This window comes from Saimiri boliviensis, chromosome 7 (genome assembly GCF_048565385.1).
Source record: "Saimiri boliviensis isolate mSaiBol1 chromosome 7, mSaiBol1.pri, whole genome shotgun sequence".
Lineage (NCBI taxonomy): Eukaryota > Metazoa > Chordata > Mammalia > Primates > Cebidae > Saimiri > Saimiri boliviensis.
The window spans coordinates 56,722,369-56,739,649 of NC_133455.1; the positions used below are offsets into that span (position 1 = coordinate 56,722,369).

General features: G+C 35.6%; 1 protein-coding gene across 2 annotated transcripts; it reads left to right on the forward strand.

The window, feature by feature from the left end:
• Positions 1–5,618: 5,618 nt before the first annotated feature.
• Positions 5,619–17,225, forward strand: KRR1 (KRR1 small subunit processome component homolog). 2 transcript variants are annotated; one of them, XM_003927815.4, is made up of 10 exons: positions 5,620–5,777; positions 8,842–9,014; positions 9,782–9,916; positions 10,095–10,220; positions 10,304–10,387; positions 11,459–11,515; positions 12,606–12,776; positions 14,553–14,630; positions 14,730–14,823; positions 16,434–17,225. In XM_003927815.4, exons 1-10 carry the CDS (start codon positions 5,693–5,695, stop codon positions 16,571–16,573), a joined length of 1,143 nt encoding a protein of 380 aa, XP_003927864.2. In that variant the 5' UTR covers positions 5,620–5,692; the 3' UTR covers positions 16,574–17,225. The 2 variants fall into 2 exon arrangements, with proteins under 2 accessions (XP_010336746.2, XP_003927864.2); XM_010338444.3 differs by lacking the exon at positions 10,304–10,387 and having other exon boundaries at positions 5,619–5,777.
• Positions 17,226–17,281: the final 56 nt, after the last annotated feature.

Genomic DNA, 17,281 nt, shown 5'->3' on the forward strand with positions numbered 1-17,281 from the left:
TTCAGGTTATGAGGCAACAGAATTCCACAATGATATGGTGGAGGAAAATGGAGATCTGTCCACGGAGGAGCCCAGCATAATAATGAACAGCCATCTGGAAACTCTGGCTTTTCATACCAAGCTAGTTTTGCCCTAAATAGGCTGATGTTTTTTAAAAAGTGGAAAATAACGTTGCTTTCATGGCATGCTTGAAAGGCACTTACTGGTTCTTTAAAGTAGAATAACAGCAACTCAGAACACCTTCAGGTCAGAGTGATTCAACCTTGGCACTATTAATACTTTGGGTTTGATGATTCTTTGTTGTTGGGGGGCTGCAAATTCTCAGGGCCTACTAGACTATTATAAACTGAGAGTGGGGCCACCCCTCCATGTGATTGTGAGGCTGGTTCAAGTTTGAGGAACAGTAATCTAACCCAACTCTCATTTTACCATGAAAGAAACCAGTTGGTTAAGTCTTATCTAAGATTGAATGTCTGGATAGCAGCCAGAACAGTACATTATATCTTATTCTTCACAGAATTTGCTAAGTGTGGCCTTGGCTAAAAAAGGTGGGTATCCTGTAAAGATATTTCATCCAGGTGCTGACGACAGGAAACATCCTGCTGCACAGCAGAAAACATTTCAAGACTTACTCTGAATGTGTCTTAAGTCTGGTCTCTCTCTAGATTCCAAGGGTTCCTGGGTTTCATGAAGAAAAATTCACTTTTATCAATACATTGCTTTTCTAAAGATAGGCTAATAATATAATTATAATATTTTTATGACTGATTATAGATAATTAGTTTACAGCTAGACTACATTATTTGTGTGTGTGTGCTTGACTAGATACCTGTTTCATTATGAAATCACTTGGAGTTAGAAGAGGGCTTACTTTTACAGCCACGGGTATTATTACTGTTATTGATGTTGTTAGATATATTTAGAATTTCAGACTTTTCCATGAAGTTGTCTGGATGAAAAGCAACTAATGTATGTTAGAAAATAAAAATAAAAATTAGATTGCATTAGCAATCTAATTCAGCAACAGAAAACCAAATACCACATGTTCTCACTTATAAGTGGGAGCTAAATAATGAGAACTCATGAATATAAAGAAGGGAACAACAGACACTGGGGCCTATTTGAGGGTGGAGGGTGAGAGGAGAGGAGCAGAAAAAATAACTATTGGGTACTAGGTTTAGTATCTGGGTGATGAAATAATCTGTACAACAAACCCCCATGACACGAGTTTATCTATATAATAAACTGGCATACGTACCCCTGAACCTAGAATAAAATTTTAAAAAAGAAAATAAAAATGTGTCGACCCTATGTATTTGAAAAATCCTATCTAGATTATTTAAAAAACAAAATAGTTTGCAAGAAAGTAGATCACTGCAAAATTACTTTTTTTTTTTTTTTTTTTTTTTTTTGAGACGGAGTTTCGCTCTTGTTACCCAGGCTGGAGTGCAATGGTGCGATCTCGGCTCACCGCAACCTCCGCCTCCTGGGTTCAGGCAATTCTCCTGCCTCAGCCTCCTGAGTAGCTGGGATTACAGGCACACACCACCATGCCCAGCTAATTTTTTGTGTTTTTAGTAGAGACGGGGTTTCACCATGTTGACCAGGATTGTCTCGATCTCTCGACCTCATGATCCACCCGCCTCAGCCTCCCAAAGTGCTGGGATTACAGGCTTGAGCCACCGCGCCCGGCGCAAAATTACTTTTTATCTGTGATAAGTGAGTGTAAAAATGTTAAAAATAAACCACATTTATTTGCCATTTGCCTGCTTGCTTTAATGAGAGATAATGCATTCTCCAAGGACACTGTTAAATCTCACCCTTACTCTTTCCCCTCTACCCTCTGGTTACTGTGAGAATTAAGGTCTCTAATTCCAAAGGAGAGTTGTTTGAGGCCAATTTGTGCTTTCCATGGGAAAATGAATAAGCAGGGTAAGAACAGGTGGAGCACATTTCCCACAGGAAGATGATGGTGGCTGCATGTGGGTCTAGATTGCTTAAGAGGACAAAGAGGCCAGGTGCAGTGGCTTATGCCTATAATCCCAGCACTTTGGGAGGCTGAGGCGAGTGGATCATGAGGTCAGGAGTTCAAGACCAGCTTGGTCAAGATGGTGAAACCCCGTCTCTACTAAAAATACAAAAATTAGTGGGCATGGTGGCGGGCACCTGTAATCCCAGCTACTTGGGAGGCTGAGGCAGAGAATTGCTTGAACCAGGAGGCAGAGATTGCAGTGAGCTGAGATTGTGCCACTGCACTCCAGCCTGGATGACAGAGCAAGACTCTGTCTCAAAGAAAAAAAAAAAAGGGTCAAAATAGGGAGAAGTCACAATCAAAAAGGGCCTAAAAGGGCCTGCCTGTAATCCCAGCACTTGGGAATGCTGAGGTGAGTAGCTCACCTGAGATCAAGAGTTCAAGACCAGCATGGCCAATATGGCAAAACCTCATCTCTACTAAAAATACAAAAATTAGCTGAGCATGATGGTGGGCACCTGTAGTCCAGCTGCTCAGGAGGCCGAGGCAGGAGAATTGCTTGAACATGGGATGCAGAGATTGTAGTGAGCTGAGATCACGCCACTGCCCTCCAGCAATGTCAATTGAGTGAGACTTCGTCTTGAAAAATAAAAAATAAAGAAGTGCTGAGATCCAAGGACTTTCCCAATCTAGTCTAGATTTGTGTTAAGAAACCCTTTGGAGATGTCAGTTTTTCTTTCCCCTTTTAGTGTCATTTGAGTACATATTCTATTTATTTACATATCTATGTTCAGATTTCCAAAGATGTTAAAGAAAAATGATGTATATTGTGATTGACTTACAATCATATTGCTATTTAATTGCCATACTTTGAAATGTCTCTATACTGAAAGGTAACATAACATAGTCAACATTTTGATGACCATCTTTTCATGCGGACACACACACACACACACACACACACACACACACACACACAGTTTTATGTAAATAGGATCATATTATACATGCTGTTTTATTATGGACATCTTCTTTTGTCTTTTTGCCTAGTTTCATCTTCTTTTCTAATCACTTTCATCTCTAAGTTAGCCAGTCCTAAAAGCTTAACTTGTATTCATCCCAAATCTTGTTCATTGTACAATCACATACAAATTCATATAATCATATGTTATGTTCAGTACATAGAATATAACCAAATATTTAGAACAGTGTCTTGAACATTATAGGTGCTCAATAAATATTTGTTGAATGAATTGTCTTAGAAAAGTGGAATCATATTTTTTATATATATATATATATGTGTGTGTGTGTGTGTATGGGTATGTGTATATATATGTTTATGTTTATGTATCTGGCTTTTATTGCTCACTATTTTGTGTAATTTTTAATATAGATTTAATTAATTATTATAAATGGTTGTATAATAGCTCATGGTTATGAAGGTAACATCAATTTATTTAACTATATCCCTAATTGATAGTTAAAATGCTTTTTACTTTTTGCCAGTGTAAACAATAATAGCTAACACCTATTGAGTATTTATCATACGCTAAGTTTTTTTTTTTTTTTTTTTTTCACTTCATGTGTATTAAACTACTGAAGGGTTAGGCTATTCTCCCCATTTTAGGAAACTGAGCAGGCATGGGTAAGAAACTTGCCCAAGGCTATACAGCCAGTAGTCGACAAACTAGTCAGTATGGCTCCAAAGTATATTTCACTGAACTACTTCTGTTGAAGGTAGTAATCAACACTATTGTACAAACACTTTAATTGAATGGTCCTTTCCTTCTATTCAATAGTTTATCTGGCATAGAATTACTGCAGAACCATATGTATATTTATATTGCTAAATTGCTCTGCAAAAAGGCAGTAACAGTTTACATTTGCACCAGCAGTGTATGAGAGTGTTCTTTCCTCTAGCAGTATTATTTTTAAAAATACATATTTATTATTTTCTTTTTTTTTCAATCTGGTGGGTGAGAAGTGATATTCCATTGTTAAATCTGTATACTTTGTAGACAGTAGTGAGGTTGAACATTACATGTTTGTCATTCATTTGGATTTGCGCCACTAAAAATTGTTGTATTTGGGCCGTCCAGAAAAACAAAACCAGTAAATGTATGTATGTGTGTGTGTGTGTGTGTGTGTGTGTGTGTGTGCATTTTATTTTTATTTATTTTAAAAATTGGCTCACACATTTATGGAGGCTGGTATGTACAAAATCTGCAGGGTAGGCTGGCAGGCTGGAGACTCAGAGATAAGACAATGCTGCAATTCAAGTAAAGGACTTGTGCTGCATAATTCTTCTTTCTCAGGGGAAGTCAGTCTTTTTTTTCTACGTATTCAGGTCTTTAATTGATTGGATGAGGATTACCCACAGCATAGAGGAAAATCTGTTTTACTCAAAGTTCACTGATTTGAATGTTAATCTCATCCAAAAGCACTCCCACAGAAACATCCATAATAATGTTGGGCCAAATATCTGGATAACATTACCCAGTGAAGTTGACACTTAAAATTAACCATCACAAATATCTACCAATATATTTTCCTTATTTTTCTACTGAATTGCTTACATCTTTTTATCACCTTGAATATTATTGTAATCAATCTATTAAATGTTTTGTGAATATTTTCCCCATCTCTCTTATATCTTTTATTTTTCTTACACTATTTCTCATCATTTTAAATTTTAAATTATTATTTTGAATACTGTATAATCAGTGAGTCACTGAAATTGAGATGAAAATTTGGACACCATCATTTTGATCATCACTTTTGAGTTTCTAGTCTTCTAAGATGATTTTGAGATTTTTAAATATTTATTTTCTATATGTATTCCATAAACATAATATTTAGTTATTAGTCAATATTTATTTATTTAAAATCGTTCTTTCAATTCAAATGAATTTTTGGAAGATGTTGAAATTAGATCATCTGTCCTTTTCCAAAGAAAGGAATCTAGAGCACACAGTTCTCACACGTGGAAACTACTGTTTAGAGGTTTTGAAAGTTTAAACCATTCATATGTAATACTGATTGCAATGTTTAATTCTTAGAAGGACTAGTCGAATTTATTTTGGAATTTATTTATTCCATACCATATTTATTTTTAAAAATTTTCTTCGAAATTGCTTAAAACATAGTCTAAGCAAATTGTTGAAATATTGTTCTCATTTAATTTGGCTGTCAATTTTAATGTTTAGTAAGTATATATACGTACTATTTCCTCTTTTAAAGCCAACATATTTTTCACAATAAATAGTAGCTATTCCTGTCACTTCCTGCAGTGATACCCATATACATTGTATTCTCTTATTTTTATTTCCTCCCGACATCTAGTGCATATTTGGTCATCATATATATGTTCATTGAAAGAATAAACGACATCCATGACAGCCTGGTCGCACTCGACAGTCCAGATTACAACGTGAAACCACGAGGAAACTACGGATTACTATCCGATTTGCCTATACTGCTTGCTAAACTACAATTCCCAGTACGCAAACTCCATGGTTGCAGTGCATCTTGGGAGAAAGTTTCCGGCTCTTCCATTGGCCAAGTAAGAGAAGCTGCGCAAAAAACGCGGGCCTTAGCGCACGTACGCACGGAGACTGCGCAGGTCTCCTAGTTCCGCGGAACTCATTTTGAGTGTGGGCGTTTTAGCAGGTAGGACTTAAAAGCAATTACACATCCGGCGCCACCGGAAGCAGCTTGAAAATGGCGTCGTCCTTGCTGGCGCGGCCAGAAAAAGCTGCTGGAAAAAGTGAATTTCGTAGCCAGAAACTGAAGCCGGAAAATCAAGGTGATGTTATGTGGGAACCGAAGCCTGGGGTTTGTGAATGTTGAGTTGCGATGTTTCTTTTGTTGGTTGTTGACTTATAAACCACCTGGAGCCTGTTATGTGTAGTTGAGTATCTGAATTGCTGATGATTGAGATTGTTGGCCGGGCCCACAGGAACGGCAAGCCGATACGGTGCCACCCTCGTGTTGCTAACTATTGCTTTTGCTGAAGGGTATCCCAAGCGAAGCTGTTGCGGAATACGTCTTCTGTAAAAGGATGAGGGTTGAGAAAATGCCCAGGGCGCTGCGGAACCTGGTAGCGCGCGGGTGGCTGAAAGCCATTGAGGGAATGAGAAATAGGGTGAGGTGGAAATAGGTAGTCATGATATACAGGTGTGGACCCTGATAATGAAGTGAGATGTGGGGAAAGGAGTTGACATGCCCTTACCTCTGGTTTGTCAGTAAAGAAATTTTAAAAGATTTATAAATTATTCTTGTGTCATATTGCTAAAATATTAGACGACACAGTTCTTACTCTTTAGATTGTGCTACCTTTCAATTAACTCTTGCGTTATTGTCTGGTTTTACCCATTTTCTTCAGTATGAGTGACAGAGAAGTCAGAGAAATAGCCTGGGGACCTGCTCAACCAGGCTATATGAAGTGTTAAAAACATTGAACTCTCAATTTAGATACATTGGGAAAGTAATAAAGGTTTTTTTGTTGTGGCTCATTAAGTGATTATGTAAATAGCAGAGGATACAACTTATATACAGTTTAAATAATAAAAACATGCAAGAATCTAGCATTCAGACTACTAAGTAGAACAGAGCAAGCACTACAATACCCCTCAAACCCTTATGCACACCTTTCAGATCATATTCTCTTTTCCAGAATCAGAAGTAACCACTCTGAATTGTATTATATTCTGTTCCTTTTCTTGTAGTCACGAAGTGGCTTGATTTTGCGTCTTTTTTCAATTTTATACATCAAGGTGGACTGTGCATTTTTCTGTGTCTTCTTAGATTTAGTTTTCTGTTTTTCAAACAGGGTGATACCTGTAGGTGTACTTTTAGTCTTTTTACTGTTACGTGGTGTTTCCTTGAATGAATATGTCCCAATTTATTTTTTTATTTTACTGTTGGTGGGCATTTGGATTGTTAACATTGCTTACAATTATAAACAATACTGCTAAAACATCGTGGTACATGTCTTCTGGTTAACATGTTCAAAGGTTTCTCTAGGTTATGAACATAGGATTGGAATCACTGAAGTGTAGGGTGTGTGTAAGTAATGCTAACTTTTTTTTCCAAAGGGGTTGAGTCAGTTTTGTCCCCACTAGCAGTGAATGAAATTTCTCATTGCCTTTTATTCGTACAAATACGTGATATTATCCGAATTTTGAATTTGTCATTTTGGTAGGTATAAAATGGTATCTGGTTGTAGTTTTAATTTGCGTTTTCTGATCACCTATGAGGTTGCATATCTTTTCACGTGTTTGGGGGCCATTTGTACTTTCTTAATTGTGAAACTCCCTGTTTATTTGTCAGTTTTTTTTTTGTTGTTGTTGTTGTTTTTTCTGATTTTGGAGTGGGGAGTTTTTAAAAACTGATTCATAGCCTTGAAGATTTTAAATTGGATAGGGACTTGGTCAGGTGAGCATTGTGAGTAACCAGTTGCAGTGGCTCATGCCTGTAATCCCAGCACTTTGGAAAACTGAGGTGGGCAGATTGCTTAAGCCAATAGACCAGCCTGGGTAGCATGGCAAACCATTTCTCTAAAAAAAAAAAAAAAAAAAAAAAATACAAAAAATTAGCTGGATATGGAGGCACATGTCTGTAGAACCAGCTGATTGTGAGGCTGAGGCAAGAGGATCAGATTGCTTGAGTCCAAGAGGTCCAGGCTGCAGTAAGCAGGCTTGGAGCTACTGTATTCTAGCCTGGGTGACAGAGTGAGGCCCTGTCTCCAAAATGTGTGTGTGTGTGTGTGTGTGTGTGTGTGTGTGTGTGTGTGTGTAATCACTTTTGTAGAATGAGTTCTTTATAGGATATTGGAGAGTGAATGGTATATGAAGTTTAGCCAATTGTCTGTGATTTGAACCAGAAATAGCAAAGCGGGTGTGAGTATATGCAGAAAGTTAAGCTGTCTGAGGTTGATAACATAGGCTAATGACCTGCTTTTCAGACTTTGCTGTGCTTAAGAGTCTCCTGTTGAGCATGGTAAAAACAGACTTCTATCCCTCATCCCAGAGATTCTGATTCAGTAGGTCTGGGGTGGGGCCCAAGAATTGCATTTCTAACAGATTTAGAGTTTATTACGATACTGCAAGTCTATAGATCATACCTTTGAGTATAACTGAATTAGAGTATAGCTGTTAAATTTCAGGGGTTCTTAAAATTCAGGACCAGGAGTTTTTAAAATAAATGATTCAGGAGATAATTTATGACCCTTAGGAGACATTTTCTTTTAATGAAAGGAGTCCCAGGCTGAGTCAGCTTTGTGTTCACTTAGGCAAGTCACTTAGCCTTTTCAGACCATCTTCTATAAAATGGTAATAATAATACAGATTCATTCTAACTTCTATAGTTATGATGAAAGGCATATGGAAATAAGGCACTGAAAATAGGAAAACCTAGAATTACCAGTGATTATTAACCGAAAGTATAAACTAGAATCCTCTTTCAGAAGTCTTACACAAACAGACGCACCCAGGTTCCATCTACTCCAGGAAAGTCAGAAAGATTAATTGTATTTAAAATAATAGACAAAATGGCATTCAAATCTTCATGATGAAGTATATGTTTCTTGAGTACTATCTGCCTGGCTTATGCCAATTAGAGTGAGGAGGGTTTCTGTTTTTAAAGAACTTTGTCTTCTGAGGCAACTGAAATGTGTACAGGTAATTTTAATATAACGAGTTGATGATAATGACAAAGGAATGTTCTTTGACTCTGAAGTAATATAAAAAGCAGCAGGGGAAGAGGAAATGTAAGGACTATTAGAAGGCTTTTGAATATGTGCATAGGGTGCTCATAAAGTGTCCAAAAGACAGTTAAAATGTGATGTGTAACTTTTTTCCTTTCTATAGATGAATCAGAACTCCTTACTGTTCCTGATGGTTGGAAGGAACCAGCTTTTTCCAAAGAGGACAATCCCAGAGGACTCTTGGAGGAGAGCAGTTTTGCAACTTTGTTCCCCAAATACAGAGAAGCTTACTTGAAAGAGTGTTGGCCATTGGTGCAGAAAGCCTTAAATGAACATGTATGTGTATATCAATACATTTATTTTAGACTTTGCTTTTGCTTATGCCTTTACTTTTAAGTAAGTGTATGTATGCTAATGTATTTTTTTTTTAATGGTGCTAACATAGCTGGTTCCTCTGGTATTTTAAATAAGGTAGGTAAGTCTTCTTTCTACCTAATGATCATTTGTTTTTATGTTGAAATATTCTTGAGATTATGCTCACAAGTGAGGAAACAGCATTTTAATTTGCTTTATTGAAATCTGTTTTTTCTGATTGAAAGTTAATGCTTAAGTTTTCTAATCACTGCTTTTTTCTGAACCTATGAGAATTTGCTTTTAATATGTATTTAGTCCGATAATCAGCTAGAAAAAAGTTTGAAAGGGAAAGTTAATTCTTACTAATAGAGCAGATGGTAGACTGGAGCTGGGTCCAGAATAGGGAAGCTGTACAGCTTTACATTTTTACTTTAGTCAGATTTTAAGTATGGCCTCATTTGGTTGATTTATAATTTTAAAATTAGAGGCAATCTATATTCCAATGCTTACAAAGTATTCTAAAACCAAGTGTAAATGGTTTCAATTGTTCCAGTTTCTTATAGTCCGTAAAGTATGAAAGTAATTGAGTATTCATTATTTATGCTTAATTACCTAGCTTCTTCAAGGAATTAATTGATAGAAATTGAGAGGTGACAGAAATTAATAGGTTAGTTAGGATAGGCTTTATGATTACCTAAAATAAACTCATTTTTAGACAACTGCGTGTTTGTTCTTCCTTCTTTTTGTAGCATGTTAATGCAACCCTGGACCTTATTGAGGGCAGTATGACTGTTTGTACTACAAAGAAGACTTTTGATCCATATATCATCATCAGGGCCAGAGATCTGATAAGACTGTTAGCAAGGAGTGTTTCATATGAACAGGTAAATCTAGAATTAGAGACTTTGCTTTATTTGCATCAGTGTAAACCTATAGCATCCCATCTTTTCCTCCCTCCCTTCCACTATCAAGTTTTCATGTTTGTGCTTAGATAATGTTAGTGTGGGCTTGGAAAATAAATGTGATTGTAAAAAATGTTGACTTTTTTTTTTTTTCCAAAAGGCAGTACGAATTCTTCAGGATGATGTTGCATGTGACATCATTAAAATAGGTTCTTTAGTAAGGAATAAAGAAAGATTTGTAAAACGAAGACAACGGCTTATTGGTCCCAAAGGATCTACATTGAAGGTACTTGTTACTAGTGGAAAACTTGAGTCTTTTCCTTATTAATTTTTCAGAGTAATGAATTTTAACTTGTTCTTTTGATACAGGCATTGGAACTCTTAACTAATTGTTATATTATGGTTCAGGGAAACACAGTTTCAGCCATTGGACCTTTCAGTGGCTTAAAAGAGGTGAGAACTATGTATTGTCTTCATTTTCAGCAGAGAACAAATGATTTGGTTATAATATAGTTTATTGGATAATATATTGCTTTATAATTTTATTTTTTTTAGAATATACTTTGATTTGCCATTAGTAAATACTTTTTATGTTATGTGATTCAAGGGAATCAATTCTGGACCCTAACATGTTATGGCCAATCTTTGGCACCTGTGGAGACATCTGTTTCTGAATTAGAAGGTCTGCATACCATCACTCCTCCCACTATAAAATTTAAATGGGCATGTAAGATCTTCAGTCGGTAGCACGTATGAAAAACATGATGTAGTCACATGTGCTCAAATGATGGGAAAACTGAGCAAAAATCCAGTTATTTGCAGTAGTGTATACAGCCAGTAGAGGTCACACTCTGAAAACTTTTCTTCAAGATGTATTTTCTTATGTTTGAATTTTAGTATAGTGTTTAATAACTTTTCACGAACATTCAACTTTTCAAATTAAATGTGGTGAGAAAAATCTGTGGAGCAAATGCTATTTCTGTTGACTCCATTTCGTACTATTACTGTCTAGATCTGGCTTGTGAGGTTGTGCTTCCTTTCCACGGTCTTTAATAGTAAACCTGTTGGCCTTGTTTCTCACAAATTATCTGCTCTTTTCTCATGGAGCAGTAATTAAGTATATTGAATAATTTTATAAAGTCTTTATATTATTTCTTACATTAGAGTCTTGATGTATGTGGTTTTATCTTCATATCACAAATGGGAAAGCTGGAACAGGAAAGTGACTTCCCTGTAGGTAGTGGCAGTCCTTGTATTCCAGCCCTCCTCCCCTCAATCATTGTTCTAGAATGTTGTGTTAGTTCACTGTGCTACATGTTAGCAGTAATTGAGAAACTATATTGTATTCAAGGGAAGCTGACTGCCTTTATGAAAGATCTAGAAGCCACTCAAAGCAGTTAAAGGAACTACTGTGTTTAATTTGGTACCCATTACCTGATTGGATATTTTGCGTTATTAATCCTCTTCTCCTTAGCTCATTAAAATCCTGTAAGTGACTAGTTTGTTTTTCTTTGCAAATTTCAGGTTAGAAAAGTAGTCCTAGATACTATGAAGAATATTCATCCAATTTATAACATTAAAGTGAGTATAACTGCACCAGTGGTTGTCATAATTCTTTTAGCTACAGAAACCTTTTTGACATTAAATGTGTTATGAAATTCTAAAGCACAACCAGATAAAGCAGAGCTATTTTGGATAAATTAGGGGTAGAATTCAGCTGACTTAACTGTACCCCAGTTTTGTAGGTACTTCCTTGGAAGCTTAAGTCTCTATGGAGCACAGTGTGAAAACTACCGAAGGGGATACTGTAATGTGTTGTATAATTCTAATCAATGTAAATTAGCTTCACAGAATTTGTTGTAGCTCATATCAATCCAGTTTTCTTAGATTATGAACCCATGTATTTAAAGATACAATCTTTCAGAATTCTGCCTTTTTCTAATAAAATCTAGAACATCTCGCATTACATGTGCATTAAAACTTTTTTAAATTTAATACTCAAATTTTAGCCCCTTTGAGAGATCTGTTTTATCACTGTGCACAGAGTTCGATTATGCTTAGAAATGTAACAGTGACATAAAGAACTATTTTATGATGGGTTTGTTGAGCAATCCACTTAAATTTGATGAACTTGTTAGAAAGTCACTGTTAGGGTGAAAGTAATTTTGAGTTACATTGCGACATTGCAGATAAAAACAAAGCTATGTGTCTGATTCTCAGTTTGCATTCTCTGATGTTCCAAGGTCTGAAATTTAAATGGAATAGGGAAATCTGAGAATATTGGTTTTCTATAATCATGAGAAAGTGTACTTTTGTCTTTTTCTGTATTTCACTTGCTACTGAAAACTTCCTGCTTTCAGTGAACAGCTAATTAAGAACCCTCCCTACTTTTATCAGTTGAATTTTAAACGTTTTAATAAGGGTTGAAAAGTTAAGTCAGTTTTATTTTCATCTCATTTTAACAATTCTGCATTTTATAATTAAATTTCTAAGTTTTCTAATACTTGGTTAATTTTACATGTTTGAGATGACCTTTTTGCTTATGTAATTGGTTTAATTTCACTAAAAGTAGGAACTGTACTTTTTATTTATAAAAGCAATATTTATGTCTTAATTTGACAACTGTGTGACTTTTGAACATAAAAATTTTTACTTTGTTGCATGACTAAAGAGCTTAATGATTAAAAGAGAGTTGGCAAAAGATTCTGAATTACGATCACAAAGTTGGGAGAGATTTTTGCCACAGTTCAAACATAAAAATGTGAATAAACGCAAGGAACCAAAGAAGAAAACTGTTAAGAAAGAATATACGCCATTCCCACCACCACAGCCAGAAAGTCAGGTTAGTACTAAATGTTGAACTTTATGTGAAGGAGAATCTATTTTAATCTATTTGGTCAGAAAATTTGTTGAAGGTATTTCAGGTGGAGTGTATATTCTGCATGATAGATGTAATAAACTGAGGGCAAGTGTAAACAGGCATATTTTGAGCTGAGTGCATAGGGGTAGGGAGTGTGGCCTTCACATTGATTGTAAACTGTATCCAGGTGGTTTGTGTCTGTTGTGTCCTGTAACCACTGTGAATGTTCAATGGATAAAAGTTCAGCGGTTTAGCCTGCAATACTCTTTACTCTGCTTTGGCAACAGTCTTGTGACTTATGATTGTTCTAGTTCTGAAATCTTAAATTGTAACACCCACCCTTTTTCTAAGTTATGATTCCCTTCCGTCAACTGTCCTCTGCTTCATTTCCTTTCCCAATGTGACCAAAGTTTTTTTTGTTCTTGCCCATCTTTGTTTTCATTCATGCCCCTTTTTACTTCTGTCACACCTTCCCAGCAAAACTCTAAAACTTGGATCAGTCTAAAAACTTGACCTCTTCCCTGTAACGTGGCTACCAAACTAAGTTAAAGTTTTATCTTTGGATTAAATTCATTCAAACTCCAATTCTTTTAGTGCCCTCCCAGGTTTAGCAGATGATATTGCATTTTATTGAAATATTTGAGACCACCAGGTAAGAACCCCGTTTCCTCTTCTCTTACGTATGGTTTTCTTCCATCTGCATCAACTTTTTGTATGTGTTCTTTGAATTCCATCTTCACCTGTTTCCTGGTGGCTCCTGCTTCATTATTCCCTCCGTTGGCTCTATCCTAAAGCCTTCCCTTTCTACATCTCTTTTTCTCCACAACCGTGTTAGGAGCCTTTCAGGGAAGGTTTGATGATCATAGTGAAAAAAACAATGAAAGTGTTGGATCATGGAGGAAATTGATAGCAATTGGGGGAAGTGGAGTGATGCAGTCATTAAATCATGCTTCCATTATACCACCCTTATTTCTTACGGCTCTTTCTTGGTGTTAGTATCTTTCTAATCTAGTTAGTATCTTTCTAATCTATAAGGTAGATTAGAAACAGTGATGTCTCAATTGACTTGTTCTTACACGTATTCATTATGTGATTATGTGACTGGGTAAGTTGTTTATCCCATTCATACTTAAGTTTCTTAAATGAGTGAGCAATTGTAAAGAGCTTAGAACAGTGCCTTAGATATAATAATGCTATATAAGTGGGAGACAGGTCAGTTATACACATTTTACATGTTGGCTGTATATTGAATGAACAAGCTGTTGCTTTCTCTACTTAGTCACCAATTCCTGACAGTTCTTGCTTTCATTCTGCATGTCACTACCTTTATTCCAGGCTCTCATCTATTCTTCATTCCTCTCCATTAAAATTATGCTTTGGTCTTTTCAGTCTTCTCAGAAACCTACAGTCATTTCTAAATCTAATCCCCCCATCCTTTGCCTAGCATTCAACTTTCCCCAAAACACTCCCTGTGATTTCTTCACACACTCTTCTGAAACAGTGACCTTCTTCTGAAACAGTGACCTTCCATACCACCTGAACTACTCTGGGTTGTATTCCATGGAGGTGCTTTCCTCCCTCCATACTTTTGTGTATGTATTCCCCTCAGCTTAGATATCCTTTATGTCGCTACCATTTTTATTAATCAGAGTTTGACCTCATCAGTTTTACCCAAAAGATACTGTGACTTGCTTACCACATGACTTCTCCACTACGTTATTTCTAATGTAATTTAATTGTAAATACCATTTTCAACAGATTGATAAAGAATTGGCTAGTGGTGAATACTTTTTGAAGGCGAATCAGAAGAAGCGGCAGAAAATGGAAGCAATAAAGGTAAGACACTTTATGCGTAGCTCACGACATTAATAGCAACTTTCATAGGTACTCGAATTATTTAAATATGTTTAACTAATGTATTTATTATTAATGTAGGCTAAACAAGCAGAAGCTGTCAGTAAGAGACAAGAGGAAAGAAACAAAGCATTTATTCCACCTAAAGAAAAACCAGTTGCAAAACCTAAGAAAGGTAATACTTTCTATGTTGCAAAAGTCTTTATTAACCACGAAAAGTAAACCCATAGTGAATTTGTCTGAGTCTCTTTACGTGTTGAGTAAAGAAAAAACTCTTTTCATCAGTTCTCTTAGCATTTCATTAATTAGTAATCTTAAGGACCAGGGATGACTGAGATAATTTATAATTTAAAGGCAGCTAGTGCCTATTTCAGTGCAAACTGGATTGACAGTCCTCCCCTGACCTCTGGTCTGGGCTTTCAGACTCTTTGTTCTGAAAGATACAAACCCAGAGCAGCCAGTGCATTTTGTGTAAAAATAAAAGTAATGGAAGCAATAAGATCCCTGAGCACTGCTGTCATGCCTCTCATAGAGGGATTGTGATGTTGGCTTAAAGTGTGGTTTCTATATTAATAACATGGATTTCTCATCACCTTGGATTAAAGGATGCTGACAGGTCTTATCTAGGAGCTATTAGTGTGGAAGTGACTGCAGTTTTTGCCATTTAAAAACCATAGTCACTTTCACACTAAGTACTTAAAAGACACTAAGAGAAAACCTTCCATGCCTTTTCTTCATTTCTAGTCTCACTCTGATGCGTCTTCTGCATTTACTTTCCCTGTGGTAACACTTGTCTTCTTCCTAAAGTAACCCTCCAAAGTGAACAGTGACACACTGAGGGGAGAGGGTTCACCAGCAATATTATACATAGACTTGGTCAGGAACAGATAGAACATATTATTTTAATATCTTATATTGCTTAATACTTGCAAATACTGTATTCTATCCTAGATTATTGATTATATAAAAGATAAAAATGTCATAAGTATTACAATTTCTAGTCTGTACAGCCTGTCAGTTGAGTGCTTTGAAAGGTACTCAGTAGCTACTTAATCTTTGTCTATAATGATTGAATATAGTTTCTCCGCACAGTGGAGGCTTTAAATCTCTGTGCTTCTCAGGTTGCTGGGTAGTTTGTACATTATGACGTCTTACTTTTTTATACTGTGATACTGTACTTTAAATGGTAAGAAAAACTTGTTCTTTTTGACTGCTTCCTTTCTCTATTTTGTTCACACTTTTGGCATTAGATACTTGGATTCTATAAGGGGGACCTCCAAATACTCCCAAGTTATTGTCTTTATTACCAAAATCTTGTTAAATAAAATATAACTATCAGGTATTCATTGAATTAATATTTGGAAAACTAAGTTTTTATTTTAGTATTAGAGAACAGATTTTGACCTCTAGCTTATGGTTAGCTGATTAAAATTACATGTTGCCCTTCTAGTTTCAATAAGTTTAATGTACAAGATGGAAAATAATTAGGACTCAAAAGTTCTAAAATATGGAAAAGAATGTAAGTAAAAGAATTTAGTTTCAAGTAGGATTTAAGGAAATAGTCTTAATAATTGAATCTAGTAATTGGTCCCAACAGGCCATTTTTATGTATACTTGTACTAATGTATATTGTATTTTATGATTTGTTTTCTCTTAACTCCTTTAGGCAGGTGTTTTTATATTTCTTTCAATTATAAGAGTACTCTGAAGTTATTGCCTTAAACATACATTGTTTTGCTTTGTAAAATAGAAGTATTACATGTATTGTGATTTTACTTTGTCTAGCTTCTACTGAAACTAAAATTGATGTGGCCAGCATCAAGGAAAAGGTTAAGAAAGCAAAGAATAAGAAACTGGGAGCTCTTACTGCTGAAGAAATTGCACTTAAGATGGAAGCAGATGAAAAGAAAAGAAAAAAAAAGTAACGCACACAAAACTCCTTGACTGGAACTATCTCCTTTTGTAAAGGATTTAGAGATACCAGGCATTAATTAGTTGCCTTATTTGTGAGAAATTTTCTGAGTTTTGTTCCTAGAACAGTGTTCTTTATAAGTTATTGTATTTTTTTTTGAAAATTTTATACTATAACATGGTATGTATGTCTTTGTATACATTATGACCATTGTGATCATCCATTAAATGATCAAATAGAATGATGTCTCAAAGATAACAAGTAAATATTTAGGTTTATCCCTTTTGAAATTTTGATCAATCCTTTAAACAATCTGCAAGCTGAAAATTAAGCCCTCTGAAATTAGATCCCCTGGTTACCCCTGTTTTCTCAGTCTGGGGAAGTGGTAAATCAGAGACATCAGATTGCAAGAAAACAGGGAAAACCAGCTATTTAGAGTCCAAGCAACATGTAAACAATAATAATGTTTTTAACTAATGAAGGATACTGGAGTTACTAAGAATCACCTAAAAAAGTGATACTATACCTTGCTCATTTTGCAGATTTAGAAGTTGAAACACGGGTTAGGTTACTTACTGGAAGTCCACATGTGGCAACCTGCAAACAATGCTTATTTATAGAGTTAGGAAGTTTCTTCTTTCGAATAAAAGTATTGCTGCAACATATTTTTTTTTTCTGAAATGTTTTAAAATAGAAATACACCTAATTATTATTGGTTAAA